The sequence below is a fragment of the Lithobates pipiens genome, unplaced genomic scaffold (assembly GCF_037356315.1).
Source record: "Lithobates pipiens isolate NorthernLeopardFrog02 unplaced genomic scaffold, aLitPip1_a1.2 Scaffold_3, whole genome shotgun sequence".
Classification (NCBI taxonomy): domain Eukaryota; kingdom Metazoa; phylum Chordata; class Amphibia; order Anura; family Ranidae; genus Lithobates; species Lithobates pipiens.
This window is the reverse complement of record NW_027507790.1, coordinates 101,962,343-101,980,107: the sequence shown is the minus strand read 5'-3', so window position 1 is coordinate 101,980,107 and position 17,765 is coordinate 101,962,343. Positions and strand designations below refer to the sequence as shown.

Genomic DNA, 17,765 nt, shown 5'->3' with positions numbered 1-17,765 from the left:
AAAATTAAAATAAAAATGAATTCCTATACCAAATATTATCATTACATTTACTATCCCCATACTATGATCAGAATACTATATTTTCCAATAGTTATTAATGTTTTCATTGGCAAAACCAGGTTTATCTTTTTTTTTGCACACTATAGACAACCCATATTTTAAGTAAAAATTACATTCAACTTAATTTTAATGCACACAAACACAATATAATACACTATTTATTTGTAAAATATAAAGGAGGAGGTTGTGCCAAGTAGATCGATACTAAACATATCAAGGATTACCTACCACAACCTATAGAAGTGACAGAATAAATTCTACTACAAAGTCAAGCGTGAAAATGTAAACAAGCTCCCAGCTGCTGTAGGAGCCAGGAGCCTGTTTACAAGTCAGTGGTGCTGATGTATGCCTTTCCTCTGTGGCAGCAAAAGAGTTAAAGCAGCTCTGTAGTATAAAATTTTTTTATAGCAAATCTGTACTCAGATCATGCACATGTAGCACCCTCTAGGTAGGTTGGTGCTAGAGGTAGGATTTTTTGTAGAACAGGTAAATTTAGGCAGGTCTGGTTGGCAGCCAGGCCTGTTTGATCTGATCTGGGATTGGCTCATGGTATCAGCTGGTGACTCACAGGCAGCATGATTGACACCTCCCTCTTCTTTCTAGAGTTTGCTAGAAAGTTATGAAAAGAGAGGAGGAGGGGAGAGGTGGAGCTGTCTGGGGTGTTTTAGGAAGCCCTGACTAATACCCAACCTGGATTGGCATGGGGTAGGCCTTCCTAAATACCCAAGGTCAGCCCAGCTGGGGAGGAAGTGTCGGGTGGAGGAGCTGGAACGAGAGGGTGCAGAGGCTGTCAGGGCCACAGAAGGAGGGGGAACCTTGGGCCTGGGCTAGGGTGGAGTCTGGACCACTTTCAAGAACACATGAACAGGTCCTGGACCGAAGGCACAAGAGAGAGACTGCAGATTTTTATCATTTCCAAAATTTAGCTTTAACTTTTAAATTTATCAATAATACTGACGTGGAACCTTGCCCTATTCTCTATGACATTTTAATGCAACAGAATCCAGGCAGGTATTGTGAAGCTGTTAGAAACCATTTGTAACCTGACTTTTATCATGGTTGTGATCTTTGACGAATTTGAGGAATAATAGTTTCACATTAAAAGCAGCTAAAAAGGTCAGAGATGACATGTTTTAAAACCCTTCCACTTTTTGGTAAGAATTTGTAAATAGTTTAACCCCTTGCCACCAACTGTACACATATACTGTATACTGTAGTGGGTCTTCTACTGTGAGGCTGCATACATTTATACATGTATTTGTGCTGGGAGTGCACTGCAGAGACCAGGCTCTCGGTGAGAGTTCTGGGTGTCGTACTAACGATGAGGAATCAAGAGCCTGGATTTTATTAAGCAGAGTACTGACTCTTTCTGGAAGTTATGTGTTGCACCTTAAAGTCATTTTTCTTTTTCTTTTGTTCTTTACACAAAGTTTTACCAATATATGTCAACGTTGCAAAGTTGGGGTTCATAGCCTGAGTACAAATGCAATGCTGAATATTTGTTGTATGTAACAGAAATTGCCTGATCCTACCTAGACAGAACCACTGGCCCTCTTTATCTGCTACTGGATCCATTTGAAAAATGCAGATAAAATATATCTGTACATTGGTATTTGAGTAACGCAAAAATTAAGCATTAGTTTGCATGGCTTTGTGTCAATATAGGTTTGCTTTGAAGCAGAACAGTTAAATGTCACTGGCCAGGCTAAAACCTGCTCTGGAAAATGACATTTGCAAACCAAATGCTTCTAGTACTTATACTTTAATATACAGTATGTGTGTGCATCATGTTTAAGGATACCTTCTAAAGCTTGCACTGCATAGACATCTTGGAAAGTTCTACATATGGCTTATTTTATTGAATATAATTTACGTAAATGTAGAAAGGGAAATAAGACCGGTGCTCAAAGAAGCCAACCAGGCTTCATTACCTCTTCCATGCAGGGGAAATTTAACGTGGAATCTAACTGCTTTCTGTTGGCACTTTTTAAGATACACTTTTTACAAATCAAATGTAAGCTTATTAAACCATTTATTTAGAAAATTCTTAAACTCTTTAACTAGATTTTCAAATAAATAATTGCATTTTTTGTATTTATAATCAACAGTCATAAATCTGCACTTCTTAAACCATCCCCTGCTGTTACAAGAGTGAAGGGATTTGAAATTATTTTCATTATTGTGGCATAGGCTTGCTGCGAACAAGCTATATTAGTTCAAGTTTATTATAGTTAACATTCTGTGCTCATTTCAGCTGAATGTTCTGTACCTGAAAGAAACTGAAATATAATTTTCCTTGGATTAATTGTAACCTAGAGCGTTCTTTAATCCTCCCTGCAAGAGTGCAGAATTAACATTCCTTCCAGCAGTCACCCTGCAGAGCTTCTAAGTCTGACCCAGTTTGTTGTGTGTAGCTTTATGACATATAACATGCAATGTAATATTAATGGGCTCTTACCTGGCTTGGGTTTAGAGAAGCAGCCCCCCATTATGGTTTAAGTACAAAAAAACCTATGAAAAACACTGAAAATGCAATGGTCCCTCAAAGACAAAAGTTTGGATTCTAAGCCATATTTTAGTTGAGTAAACACTATAAGAGCCTGAAACTTAAAGTAGAGATGAAAAGTGTCCAAATGGTTGACAGAATCGGTCTCTCCATGTTAGAAGGTATCTTCATAGCCTGTGGAAGACACAAGAGTTCTTTTAGAAAGATGTACATTCAGAATATGTTTATTTTTTATAACATATCACCAACAGATAGCCATGATTGCCTCTAAAATGATCAAAATAGGAAATCAACAGTGAGGTCCAAGTATCGACCAGTGACCAGTGTATGACCTGCCATTTAAAAATTCTAAATACAGAGGGAGTGCTTCTGACCTGTTTCGGGCACCTGCTACCCACACATACCTAGCTGCACTCTCGCAGCCACTGTCGCAACATCGGTGTTCTCAAAGCCAAGGCTGTAAGAGAGGCCTCCGTCTACACTTCAAGCTCTGCCACAAGATACGTGACACATGTACATGATTCTGGTAGCCAACTTAAAAGGGGTGTCATACCTAATCAGAATAACCAGCACCTCTTTTCACTTTCTATACGCATCCACTCTTTAGTAGTGGTTTCTTGTACACAATAAATAATCATTACTGGAATAAACAACGTATTTTCTAATTGTTGTTTTTTCTTGCTATATGTCCTTATTGATTGCTCTGTTTACAGCTCAAATTATGGTGGTCCTGAAAGAAGAGAAAAAATATCTATAGTGGCCAGTAAGATTTCAACAATTTTCATAGTGCATGTTCATATTAGGGACTCTTTTCACATATTTTTCATTGTTTTTTTTCAATGATTTTAACACAATCAGAATGAAGCACGCAGATATTCTGCATTATATAACATAACATATGGAATATCAATAGTGCTGAATAGAAGCAAACAAATGAGAAATGCTTATGTTTGTATTTAACATGACATGATATAGGCTAAAACTAGCAAAAGAAGCCCAAGGATGTGTTGTTCATAGGCTGGGTGGGGAAAAGGAAGGGGGTGACTGTGGGTCTGGCTACATGCAGGTAGCCTAGGAAGTGTGCAGATGGTATTTTCTCAATGTACTTGCCCAAGGTACAGGGTATTGCAGTGAGCTCTAACAATATTTAGATGAGTTAAAAAAGACCAAGGGGAAGAAGGCAGGGGGGCAGATGAAGGGGAAATATAATGGCAAACAATTTTAGACCCCTTTCACACTGAACACCGCCCTGTGCTAGCGGTAAAGCACCACTTGATTAAGGGGTGCTTTATCTGTGCTTTTAACCTCAAAGAAGGGGTTAACAAGGGGTTAAAAGCCCCCGAAAAGTGCCGCTGCCGAAGCGCCTACAAATCTGACCATTGATTTCAATGGCAGGGGCGGTTTAGGAGCAGTGTATACGCCGCTCCCACACTGCTCCAAGGACGCTGCTTGCTTTTTTCCTGTCCTGCAAGCGCACCGCTCCAGTGTGAAAGCCAAGTGCTTGAGAGGCGCCTTTCAGTCGCTATTTTTAGCACTAAAACGCCTGAAAACCACCTTCCATGTGAAAGGTGTCTTAGAGTGGATTAAGAGTAAGGAGAAGATACAGGGAAGGAGGGTAAGAAAGAAAGGAGTGTGCCAGGGACCCAGCTGGAAGTTCCCAATTCATGAAGCCTATTTGTTTTTCAAATTGAGTGGTTGAGGTTCAGATTGTGGTTGCACCCTAGCCACGGGGACCATAGTTTCAGGAATTTAAGGTGTGTGACATGTAGTACAAGTTTCTCTAGGATGCTTGTGCCCACAATCTCTGAGCTGTAGCTATAGTTTGAGCTAAAACAATTAAAGTTGTTAGCTTTGTTCATATTAGTCACACCAGTTTTCCGATGGCCTAATCTTAAGCACTTTCAGACCAGACCATTCTGCTGGCTTAAGACCAGACCACTTTTTGCGATTCGGCACTGCGTCGCTTTAACGGACAATTGCGTGGTCATGCGACGTGGCTCCCAAACAAAATTGATGTCCTTTTTTTCCCACAAATAGAGCTTTCTTTTGGTGGTATTTGATCACCCCTGCGGTTTTTATTTTTTGCACTATAAACAAAAATAGAGCGACAATTTTGAAAAAAAAATGCATTATTTTTTACTTTTTGCTATAATAAATATCCCCAAAATTATATAAAAAAACATTTTTTTTCCTCTGTTTAGGCGGATACGTATTCTTCTACATATTTTTGGTAAAAAAAAAAATCGCAATAAGTGATTATTTATAGCGTTTACAAAATCGAGGATAGTTTTATGCCATTTTTTTTATATATTTTTTTTTTACTAGTAATGGCAGTGATCAGGGATTTTTATTGTGACTGCGACATTATGGCGGACACACCGGACATTTTTGACACATTTTTGGGACCATTGTCATTTATACAGCAATCAGTGCTATACAAATGCACTGATTCCTATGTAAATGACACTGGCAGTGAAGGGGTTAACCAGGGGGTGGCAGTGTAGGGGTTAAGTGTGTCCTAGGGGCGTGTTACTAACTGTGGGGGGCTGGGCTGTGTGCTAGTGAACACTGATCTCTGCTCCAATCACAGGGAGCAGAGATCAGTGTCAACTAGTTCAGCCTCCACGTGAGACGATCACGGGTATCCCCGCGGCGATCGAGTCCGCGGGACCCGCGACTGGACTCATGGGGGTCGCCGCTGTTGGCACGCACGCGATGGCAGGGCGGCAATTTCAAATGGATGTACCTGTACGCCAATTTGCCTGCCCGTGCCATTCTACCGACGTACATCGTCGTTCACCGGTCTGGAAGTGGTTAAAAATCTAAACACAAAAATGAAATATACTGCAGCTTGCCAATCCTTGAATGTGGTGGCTGCATTTGTTTTCTTTTTTGGGGGCTGTTTGCCAGTTGCTTTCATCTGGTGACCCTACCATTAATACACTCCCTGTATTTCGTACATCAATGCTCACTCACTGTGCTGTCGCTATATAGACTTAGGACAGAAAGTATGTTAGGACAACTGTTCTGTAGTGCACACAGTTGAACTGGGCAGGTATGAAAATACTGCCTGAGAAACATTGAAGAGTACACAAGAACTTACATACTCACAAGAATTTTAGACAGGATACACAGATATTTTTTGAGTCTATTGAACAGATATCAAAACACATTCAATGGTATATTGAGAAACGAAAAAAGGGAGCAAATAAGAATAGTTATTAAGGTTTACATACACAATAAATAGTACAATATATACCTGATCAACAAAATATTATCTGGCCATCAATGGTTATCCTAAGGCAGGCCATACATGATTAATTAAATAATTCCTACTGGTTGAACAAAAGAAAATGAATCAATTCCTTCATCCACATACTCAATCTTGATAGGGGAATCCCTACCGCAGAGCTGTTGTATTCTGGCTGTGGAGGGCCTCCCTGCTGTCAGAAAACAGTCATCAGCACCGCCAGCTATAGCCGACTGCACTCATCGAGTGAACATTTTCCAGCAAGCTCAATCTTGATCGACTTCTATATAACCAACCTGCCCATAGAAGTATCGAAAATCAGTCCTTGTTGAACCACCAAATTTTGATCCATCTATGGCTGACTTAAGCTACACACGAAAAAAATCAGCTGGAATTGTATTGTTTCATCATCTATTTAACAGGAAATGTCAGCACATTTTAGAAAAATGGTCAGACTCCTAAAGTACCAGTTAAAGCAAAGCTCCAGCATTGTCTAACGAGAGTCAGCAAAACCTACCTTAACAAATGAAGGAAATGTGAATGTTAGAAGTGATGAGGAGACATGCACATTATCTGTCTCCCCTAGTACAATGGCAAGAAGCTGGGAAGTCAACATAGCATTGTTTAGCTTTTTAAAACGTCACCTCCCAGAGGGTTTATTTGCTAAAGCAAACGGTACCAAGTATTAAAATCCTTGGCTAAGGGCCGGTAACCTTGGAACAAGGACAATTTAATCCCAGCTTTAATTCTGCCTTTCTTAAAAGCGACCTGTCTGCAAGTGACCATTTTTCTAAGTATTTCGTTTTTCCAATACTAATCCTCTGGGGGTTGCACAAAGACACATACACTTATAATGGCTTTACTTGTTCTACTATGCTATTATTGTCTGAGCTGCGGATTTTCCTGTGTTCTTTTGTTGTATCTAGACACCAAGTGGACCTTTAATATTATCTAAACTTACATTTTAGTGACTAGCATAATTGATGAATACAAGTATACATTTAAGGCATTTTGAAAAATATTAATTTCCTTAATAAATTATTCAGTCATATGAAAACAATGACCATTGTCCTTCATCTTTTAGTACATAAAAAATAGTTTATATGTGTATTCATTATGACCTTTAGTAACACACAGCACCAGATTACTAATTAGAGTAGTTATACTAATCCTTCTGTATTGAACAGTATTGTAACTGTACTGTCTCCCTTAAGGCTGGGTTCACACCTATGCAAATTGGTTTTGCCGCATCCAATTCACATTGTAGGAAACTGACGGGCTGTCTATGGAGACGGTTCACATATCTCCGTTGCGGCTCCGGTGTGAATTTGCACAGGAGTCCTGTGCGTCTATTGGTCCGTTTCAGGTCCAAATTCAGCCCAAACTTTGGTCTGAAATTGGACCTGAAATGGTAAACGGGGACGCATGCGGAAATAGTGTGAACCCAGACTAGTGTAAAGCACTGTGCAAACTGTTGGCTATAAAAATCCTGAATAATAATAATAATAATAATAACAGCATCTTCAGAGATAAAAAAATAAAACTGTCCATAAACACGAGTTTCCCAATACAGTTATTTTCTAATGTTTGGGTCACTAATTGACACAATGTGTGAGCAGAATATTTTTACTGAACTTGATTTTACAGCAAAGTTAGGAAGTGCATATAACACGAACACAGAAAAATTATTAAATAAACAAGAGGGGGGTGGGGGGGCGCCTCTACGTGTAGTATTAAAACCCTATCATTTATTGCACAATATTAAAAACACTTACAAGATATAAGTGGGAGTAATGCTCGCCATAAGTATGTAGTCCTGGCAGTTCTACTGCGTCCCACAGACTCCTCGCACAATCCGGGTAGCTGGGAGAGGTTCTGGTGAAGAAAAGCAGGAAGTAGTCAGCTCTATGCTATCCAGCTTGAACCTGAAGAGGAAATGATGTCACCAGCAGAGGGCAGGAGGAAGGGGTCAGGATTGTCTCTGTGGAATGAAAGGCTACGCGCTCTGAGCTTACAACTCCTTCTACTGGCCTCTGAGCCCTTGAGACAGTCTTGACCCCTTCCTCCCGCCCCCTGCTAGTGACATCATTTCCGCTTCAGGCTAAAGCTGGATAGCATAGAGCTGATTACTTCCTGCTTTTCCTGAATGTACAGCTATTCAGCACAACATCACACCAGAACCTCTCCCAGCTACCCAGATCATGCGAGGAGCCTGTGGGACTGCCAGGCAGGGGCAGACTGACAACTCATGGGGCCCCCGGGCAATAGGAGAAGATTATGTGGCCCCTGGGCATTAGGAGACTATGGGGCCCCCAGGCAATTGGAGATTATGGGGCCCCCAGGCAATAGATTATGAGGCCACACAGTATATATATATATATATATATATATATATATATATATACACACACACATACAGTATACACACACAGACACACAATATACACACACAGTATACACACACAGAATACACATACACACTCTGAAAAGGTACTGTAGAGGCGGGGCAGCTATAATCTTAGGATTTAGTAAAAAACACAGATTTTTTATACTGTCCCTGGTTTTATTGAGGCTGGCAACCCTGATGGGGCCCCTTAGTGGCAGGGAGCCCTCAGGCAGTGCCAGAGTGCCCGAATGGTCAGTCCGTCCCTGCTGCCAGGACTACATACTTATGACGAGCATTACTCCCACTTATATCTTGTAAGTGTTTTTAATCTTGTGCAATAAATGATACTGTTTTAATACTACACTTAGAGGTGCCCACCCCCTCCCCCTGTTTCCTTTATATGTTTTGCAGAGTTGCTTGACACACTCTGAGGATGGCTGCCTCTTTTTAAATCACCCCCTTACCATGGTTCAAGTTTTTACCTAAAGACTGACTAATCAAATTTACATTATCACAAACTAAGGGCATTACCTCCCTGGACCGCCAGATACCCAATTTCCCTCCAAAAGAAAAATTATTAGATTCCCTTATCCAAATATTTGAGGTGAATGGGGGAATCTTCCCGCCGTGCCTTTGTATTATGATAGAAGGGAGACTTCCCTTCCCTTCTGTCAGAACACACTGATCAGTGCTGCCAGCTATAGCTGGTGGTGCTGATCGAGCAGAAATTTTCCAGCAGGGAGGTTGTATATACATTAATAAGTAGATCAACTTATGTACAACTACCCAGTCCATACATGGATCGAAATTTGGCCAGTCCCTGCTGAAACCGCCAAATTTTGATCCATGGATGGCTGGCTTTACTGAGTTTACCTCTGCTAAAATTTCATTAAAAATTAGACTGCTGTTTCACCTTGTTGCCTGCTTAGGTTAAATTTGCCTGAAAAACAAAAACAAGAGTGAAAGGAAAGAAAATTGCTTGGTTCCACCATCAACACAGTAAGTATTGATGGGGGATGCCTCCCTCAGTAATATGGTGTTCTGCTGGCAGGGAGCCTTCATGTGATCACATGCAAAAATTTAATTTGATAGACTGGTTGTACTGAAGTGGATAGATGGATCGACTTTAGTACAACCAGCCTGCCCATAGATGGATTCAATTTCGGTCAGTTCAGTAGGGATCCATCTATGGCCAACTCTCTGGTAACCCTGATATAAGCGGCTCTCTGGGGACTCTGAGGTAACGAGGGGCTCTCTGGGGACCCTGATGTAAGTGGGGGGCTCTCTGGGAACCGTGATGTAAGTGAGGGGGCTCTCTGGGGATCCTGATGTAAGAGGTGGCTTTTTGGGGACCCTGATGTAAGTGGGAGGCTCTCTGGGGACCTTGATGTAAGTGAGGGGCTCTCTGGGAACTCTGATGAAAGGGGGAGCTCTCTGGTGACTCTGATATAAGGGGGGGCTCCCTGGGGCCCTGATGTAAGGGGGGGCTCTCTGAGGACCCTGATGTAAGGGGGGGCTCTCTGGGGACATATACTGTTTTTGTGCATGTTTGCAAAATTAAAGTGGGCCGCTCTGGATAAAGCCCAGGGCCACATTTTTGACCAGCCCTGGTGGCATTGATGGACGATAGGCTGCAGTGATGAGGCGGCACTGATAATGAGGCACTGATTAGGCTGCACTGATATGCAGCACTGATGGACACTCATAGGCGGCACTGATAGGCACTGACAGACATCACTGATGGACACTTACAGGCAGCACTGGTGGGCACTGTTGGGGCAGCACTGATAATAGTTAGCAGTGTAGATGTTCCCTGTATCGATTGCCACTGTCAGCATGAGGAGAGGATTGCAGATAACTGGCAATTTCAGTTTATACTGTGATCAGCTGTAATTGGATGCAGCTGGTCACATGGTAAAGGGCCTCTGTGATTACACCAATCTGTGATCAGCTGTGTTCAGTGATCACAGATCACTGCTGGTGCACGCCGTTGGGGGGGGGGGCATGAAATGCAATCACGAGAGGACGTCAATAGATGGCTTGCCTAACAAAGCCTACACAAACACAAATCTTAATGATAAGCCTGACACTAATCCTATCATTTTGTTTTGTAACAATGCCATGTGGTCACTAAGTATTTGCTGTTTTGGTTTGTAGGAAAATGTATTTTATCATGTTTTACTTCCTTTGTTATAAAATTACTGCTGATCTAGTACAGCCTCTTTGCATTCACTTTCTGTCTACATATATGTACCTAAAAAAAAATCAAAAAAATTGTATGGCAAAGAGGAGGCACTCTCCTTGAAATGCGTTCCACACTGATGTCTTACCCCCCACCACACTGCACCTGATGAGCTGCTTACTGCCTGCGGCCAGGGCAGCCCTATAGAGCCTTAGTGACTTTTTCATGACTCTCAGTGCCTCTGCCATGGTAGTAATATTTGTGAATGTATATTTTTGTTCCATTAACAAATGTAAATCCTTTTAATACTACACTATGGTGGTGTTGATGCTGCTGTTTCCTGTTTTTGGACATTAGATGTACCCCAGCAATGGCTGCATGGATTTTCTTAGGGTGATGACAACATTGGCTCATGTCTGCATAATATGCATTGAAATATCTAATGCCGCGGGCAGACTAGGTCCGACGGTCTTCCCGACTGACTTTCGGTGGAGTTCTGATGGACTTTCCGAACGAACTTCAAAAGTCCGTTAGTTTTGAACGTGATGGCGTAAACGGGACTAAACAAGGAAGTTCAATAGCCAGTAGCCAATAGCTGCTTGCTCTGGGGGCACTCGGCAGGAGGGAGAGGCCAGAAGCCCTGGCTGGGGGGCCCAAGAATAAGAGGATCAGGGCTGCTCTGTGAAAAATCACCACACAGTGTAGGTAAGTATAACATATTTTTTTGTTTCATTTTGTTTTTTTATTACTTTAATGAATATATTAACCATGTGTGGGGAACTGTAACAAACACTTTGGCGAAATCCAAACATACTTGTTCTTTCAAGAATTCATGCAGACTATTGCGTGAAATATTTTCTAGCAAAACCTTTCTATATGGTCCTTTATTAACCAGTTGCCGACCGCCGCACGCCGATGTACGTCGGTAGAATGGCACGGGCAGGCATAAGGACATACATGTACGTCCCTTGCCTCCCGCGGGTCGGGGGCCCAATCGGGCCCCCGCCCGGTGCCTGCGGCGGTCGGTTTTCGTCCGGGAGCGATCCGGGACGAGGGGGCGGCCATTCATTCATGGCCACCCCCTCGCGATCGCTCCCGACGAATAGAAATCCCCGGTGACATCACTTCCTCTCCTGTAATGTAAACACAGGAGAGGAAGTGATGTATTCTCTCCTCCGTGTCGGTATTTTTCGTTCCGACACGGAGGAGAGCGGATCGGTGAGTTGCACCAACACTCTACACACACAGTAGAACATGCCAGGCACACTCACACCCCCCCTTTACCCCCCGATCACCCCCCCCCAATTACCCCTGCCCCCCAGTCACAGTGACACCAATGTCATTTTTTTTTTTTTTTTTTTGCATTGGTGTCATTTGTGACTGTAATAACTGTTAGGGCAGTTAGAGTTAGCCCCCTTTAGTTCTAATGTACCCCCCTAACCCCCCCAATAAAGGTTTAACCCCGTGATCACCCCCCGTCGCCAGTGTCACTAAGGCTGGGTTCACATTGCAGCGGTTTATGAGAACGAATGTGATTCGCACCGCACTGCAGTGCAAATCACATCCGATCTCTGTGCGATTCGAGTTCAGCCATTCGCCGCACCCGCCGCACCCGCCACACCCGCCGCACCCGCCGCAAATTCGCACGGGACCCTTTTTTTGGCCCGCAGCAGAATCGGATCGCATGGGTGTTCACACCATGCGATCCGAGTTTGCAGATCGCACTGCGATATGCGAACTGATCTGGGGGTGTCAGTAACATTTCACTGACACTCCCAGCAGTTCGCATAGGGCAGTGTGACCTGCCGCCGGGAGGCATGCGATGCGGGAACCCGCCGCGGATTCGCGGCGTTTCCGCATCGCTCCAGTGTGAACCCAGCCTAATAAGCGATCATTTTTCTGATCGCCGTATTAGTGTCACAGGTGACGCTAGTTAGGCAGGTAGGTATTTAGGTTCGCCGCAGCTTTTTATAGCGCCAGGGACCCCCATATACTACCGCATAAAGCCCCCTGATTGCCCCCTAGTTAACCCTTTCACCAGTGATCACCATATAACTGTTACAGGTGACGCTGGTTGGTTAGTTATTTTTTTATAGTTTCAGGGCACCCGCCATTTATTACCTAATAAAGGTTTAACCCCCTGATCACCCGGCGGGTGTCATTTGTGACTAATAACTGTTAGGGCAGTTAGGGTTAGCCCCCTTTAGTTCTAAGGTACCCCCCTAACCCCCCCAATAAAGGTTTAACCCCGTGATCACCCCCCGTCGCCAGTGTCACTAAGGCTGGGTTCACATTGCAGCGGTTTATGAGAACGGATGTGATTCGCACCGCACTGCAGTGCAAATCACATCCGATCTCTGTGCGATTCGAGTTCAGCCATTCGCCGCACCCGCCGCAAATTCGCACGGGACCCTTTTTTTGGCCCGCAGCAGAATCGGATCGCATGGGTGTTCACACCATGCGATCCGAGTTTGCAGATCGCACTGCGATATGCGAACTGATCTGGGGGTGTCAGTAACATTTCACTGACACTCCCAGCAGTTCGCATAGGGCAGTGTGAACTGCCGCCGGGAGGCATGCGATGCGGGAACCCGCCGCGCATTCGTGGCGTTCCCGCATCGCTCCAGTGTGAACCCAGCCTAATAAGCGATCGTTTTTCTGATCGCTGTATTAGTGTCACAGGTGACGCTAGTTAGGCAGGTAGGTATTTAGGTTCGCTGCAGCTTTTTATAGCGCCAGGGACCCCCATATACTACCGCATAAAGCCCCCTAATTGCCCCCTAGTTAACCCTTTCACCAGTGATCACCATATAACTGTTACAGGTGACGCTGGTTGGTTAGTTATTTTTTTATAGTTTCAGGGCACCCGCCATTTATTACCTAGTCTCACTAGTGTACCCCTAAATTTAGGGGTGTCTACTTTCCAAAATGGGGTCATTTGGGGGGGGGTTTGTGCCATCTTGGCATTTTATGGCCTTCAAAACTGTAACGCCCTTAGAAAGCCTGAAGGCGGTGCTTGGTTTTCGGGGCCCCGTACGCGGCTAGGCTCCCAAAAAGTCCCACATATGTGGTATCCCCGTACTCAGGAGAAGCAGCAGAATTTATTTTGGGGTGTCATTTCACATATGCCCATGGCATGCGTGAGCAATATATCATTTAGTGACAACTTTGTGAAAAAAAAAAAAAAAAAAAAAAGTTTGTAATTTTCCCGCAACTTGTGGCAAAATATAAAATATTCCATGGACTCAACATGCCTCTCAGCAAATAGCTTGGGGTGTCTACTTTCTAAAATGGGGTCATTTGTGGGGGTTTTGTGCCATCTTGGCATTTTATGGCCTTCAAAACTGTAATAGGTAGTGAGAAGTGAACTCAAAAATTTACGCCCTTAGAAAGCCTGAAGGCGGTGCTTGGTTTTCGGGGCCCCGTACGCGGCTAGGCTCCCAAAAAGTCCCACATATGTGGTATCCCCGTACTCAGGAGAAGCAGCAGAATTTATTTTGGGGTGTCATTTCACATATGCCCATGGCATGCATGAGCAATATATCATTTAGTGACAACTTTGTTAAAAAAAAAAAAAAAAAAAAAAGTTTGTAATTTTCCCGCAACTTGTGGCAAAATATAAAATATTCCATGAACTCAACATGCCTCTCAGCAAATAGCTTGGGGTGTCTACTTTCTAAAATGGGGTCATTTGTGGGGGTTTTGTGCCATCTTGGCATTTTATGGCCTTCAAAACTGTAATAGGTAGTGAGAAGTGAACTCAAAAATTTACGCCCTTAGAAAGCCTGAAGGCGGTGCTTGGTTTTCGGGGCCCCGTACGCGGCTAGTCTCCCAAAAAGTCCCACATATGTGGTATCCCCATACTCAGGAGAAGCAGCAGAATTTATTTTGGGGTGTCATTTCACATACGCCCATAGCATGTGTGAGCAATATATCATTTAGTGACAACTTTGTGTAAAAAAAATAAAAAATTTTTTTTTTGTCATTATTCAATCGCTTGAGGCAAAAAAATAAAATATTCAATGGGCTCAACATGCCTCTTATCAATTTCCTTAGGGGGTCTATTTTCCAAAATGGGGTCATTTGGGGGGGTTTTGTACTGCCCTGCCATTTTAGCACCTCAAGAAATGAGATAGGCAGTCGTAAACTAAAAGCTGCGTAAATTCCAGAAAACGTACCTTAGTTTGTAGATGTGACAACTTTTGCGCAAACCAATAAATATACAATTATTGACTTTTTTTTTACCAAAGACATGTGGCTGAATACATTTTGGCCTAAATGTATGACTAAAATTGAGTTTATTGGATTTTTCTAATAACAAAAAGTAGAAAATATCATTTTTTTTCAAAATTTGCGGTCTTTTTACGTTTATATCGCAAAAAATAAAAATCGCAGAGGCAATCAAATACCATCAAAAGAAAGCTCTATTTGTGGGAAGAAAAGGACGCAAATTTTGTTTGGGTACAACATTGCATGACCGCGCAATTACCAGTTAAAGCAGCGCAGTGCCAAAGTGTAAAAAGACCTCTGGTCATTTACCAGCAAAATGGTCCGGTCTGAAAGTGGTTAAACTCTAAAGTATCTCCCAGACTATAGAAGTCAAAGCAGCGGCGGATCCAGGGGGGGGGCAACGGGGCAATTGCCCCCTCCGAGTATATGGCCAGCGGATGACAGCGCGGCCGGTTCCACGGCCGGTTCCATGGGTGCCAGCGCGGCCAGTTCCGCGGGTACTCGCAGCCGGTTCCTCGGGTGCCAGCGTGGCCGGTTCCACGGGTGCCAGCCTGCCCGGTTCCATGGGTGCCAGCGCGCCCGGTTCTGCGGGTGACTGCGCTGAGTGCATGGGTGAGGGGGGGCAGCTGGGCGGCTTAGGAGGGCTGCTGGCCAATCAGGAAGCCAGCGGGCAGGGGAGCAGGGAGATGACATCATCTCTCACTGCCCTGCATCCCTCCAGTTCCGCCCTCACTGTGTGGGAAGCTGTGTGCAGCAGAGAGATTTCATCCTCTCTCTGCTGCCTATCTTCACTCTGGGACTCAACAAAAGAACACCTTAGCAGAAAAGTGACACAGTAAGTGACAATCCGCAATGTGTGGCAGGCTACGTGGCAAGTGGCAATCAGCAATGTGTGGCAGGCTACGTGACAAGTGACAATCAGCAATGTGTGGCAGGTGACGTGGCAAGTGACAATCCGCAATATGTGGCAGGTGACGTGGCAAGTGACAATCCGCAATGTGTGGCAGGTGACGTGGCAAGTGACAATCCACAATGTGTGGCAGGTGATGTGGCAAGTAACAATCCGCATTTGGTGACAAGTGACGTGGCAAGTGACAATCCGCATTTGGTGGCAGGCGACATGGCGAAAGACACCCTCAGGGCTCCCACTGATTCTGCATTATGGTGAATTGAACCATTTAATTTTATATTACAATGTATTAATAGAAATAATGCGCTTCAATCATCCTGACACCATAACAGCCATCGTGCGGTAATGATTGAAGTGCCAATACCAGCCATTTCCCATATAAATTGCCCCCAAAAAAACATATTTTATAGAAGTGCCCCTCCCGAGACTAGACTCTGGATCCGCCCCTGAGTGAAAGTAACCGGTTTACTTGGTAAAGACTTTGATCCCTTATTAAATGTAGGCACCACATTGGCCTTAGCCAAACAATGTGGTGCCACAGTGGTACCATGCCAGTGGTACCATGCAAGTGGTTAATGACTGGCCAGTGGTACCATGCCAGTCATTAACCACTTGCCGACCAGCGCACGACGATGTACGTCGACAGAATGGCACGGGCAGGCAAATGGGCGTACATGTACGTCCCTTTAAATTTGCCGCCCTGCCATCGGGAGCGTGCCGCCGGCGGCGCGCTCCCACGCTGGTCGGGACCCCCGTGAGTCCGGACTCGATCACTGCGGGCATACCCGCGATCGTCTCACGGAGCGGCCAAATGAAGAAATGCCGTTGTAAACAGCATTTCTCCATTCTGCCTAGCAACTAGTGACGCTGATCTCTGCTCCATGTGATTGGAGCAGAGATCAGTGTTCACTAAATGAAAGCCCAACCCCCCACAGTTAGTAACACACCCCTAGGAACACTTAACCCCTACACTGCCACCCACTGGTTAACCCCTTCACTGCCAGTGTCATTTACACAGGAATCACTGCATTTATATAGCAGTGATTACTGTATAAATGACAATGGTCCCAAAAATGTGTCAAAAATGTCCGATGGGTCCCCCACAATGTCGCAGTCCCAATAAAAATCGCTGATCGCCTCCATTACTAGTAAAAAAAAATAATAAAAAATTAGTAATAAAAATGCTATAAAACTATCCCTATTTTGTAAACGCTATAACTTTTGCGCAAACCAATCAATAATCGCTTATTGCGATTTTTTTTACCAAAAATATGTAGAAGAATACGTATCGGCCTAAACTGAGGGAAAAAATGTTTTTTTATATATTTTTGGGGGATATTTATTATAACAAAAAGTAAAAAATAATGCGTTTTTTTCAAAATTGTCGCTCTATTTTTGTTTATAGCGCAAAAAATAAAAACCGCAGAGGTGATCAAATACCACCAAAAGAAAGCTCTATTTGTGGGAAAAAAAGGACGTAAATTTTGTTTGGGAGCCACGTCGCACGACCGCGCAATTGTCAGTTAAAATGACGCAGTGCCGAATCGCAAAAAGTGGTCTGGTCTTTCACCAGCAAATTGGTCCGGTCTGAAAGTGGTTAAAGAGTTTCTAAAAATTAGAAACAATAGCTTGGATATAGCAGAGCTTAGCATTTTGAAGACTCTTGGATGTAAGCCATCTGGTCCAGGTGCTTTATTCACCTTTATTTTGTCTAATGACACACGGTCAGACTTTCCAATTACAAAATCCGTCAGATTTTTTCCGATGGATTTTGGCCCAAATTGTCCAGCATACACATGGTCGCACAAAGTTGTCGGAAAAATCTGATTGTTCTGAGCGCGGTGACGTAGAACACATACAACGGGACCATAAACGGGCTAGTAGCCAATAGCTTTTGTCTCGAAATTTTGATCATCTTTAGCAATTTCGACGTGCAAAATTCCTACGCATGCTCGGAAACAATTCGACAGATGCTCAGAAGCATTTTGTTAATTTTCTCGGCTCGTCATACTGTTATACATCACTGCGTTCTTGATGGTCGAAAGTACAGAGAACTTGTGTGACCATGTGTATGCAAGCCAAGCTTGAGTGGAATTCCGTCGGAAAAACCATCCAAGATTTTTCCGACAAAAACTCAGATCGTGTGTATGCGGCATAAAAGTAAAATTAACTCACTAAAATAGCATAAAGTATATTTGCCACTTTCACTGTTCACTCATGTCCTAAGTTTAGCCATGTCCA

At 43.6% G+C, this 17,765-nt stretch overlaps 1 protein-coding gene across 8 annotated transcripts in view; it reads right to left on the bottom strand.

The window, feature by feature from the left end:
• The window catches only part of AIFM3 (AIF family member 3), a 140,466-nt gene that overhangs the window by 88,573 nt on the left and 34,128 nt on the right, over positions 1-17,765 (bottom strand). For 6 of the 8 annotated variants that reach the window (XM_077462115.1, XM_077462119.1, XM_077462121.1 and 3 more), the window contains exon 2: positions 2,519-2,740. In XM_077462115.1, coding sequence (XP_077318241.1) covers positions 2,519-2,549 — 31 coding nt within the window. In that variant the 5' untranslated portion in view covers positions 2,550-2,740. Of the gene's footprint in view, positions 1-2,518; positions 2,741-3,119; positions 3,297-6,333; positions 6,398-17,765 lie in introns of those variants that run through there. The other 2 variants (XM_077462116.1, XM_077462117.1) reach the window with 2 other exon arrangements.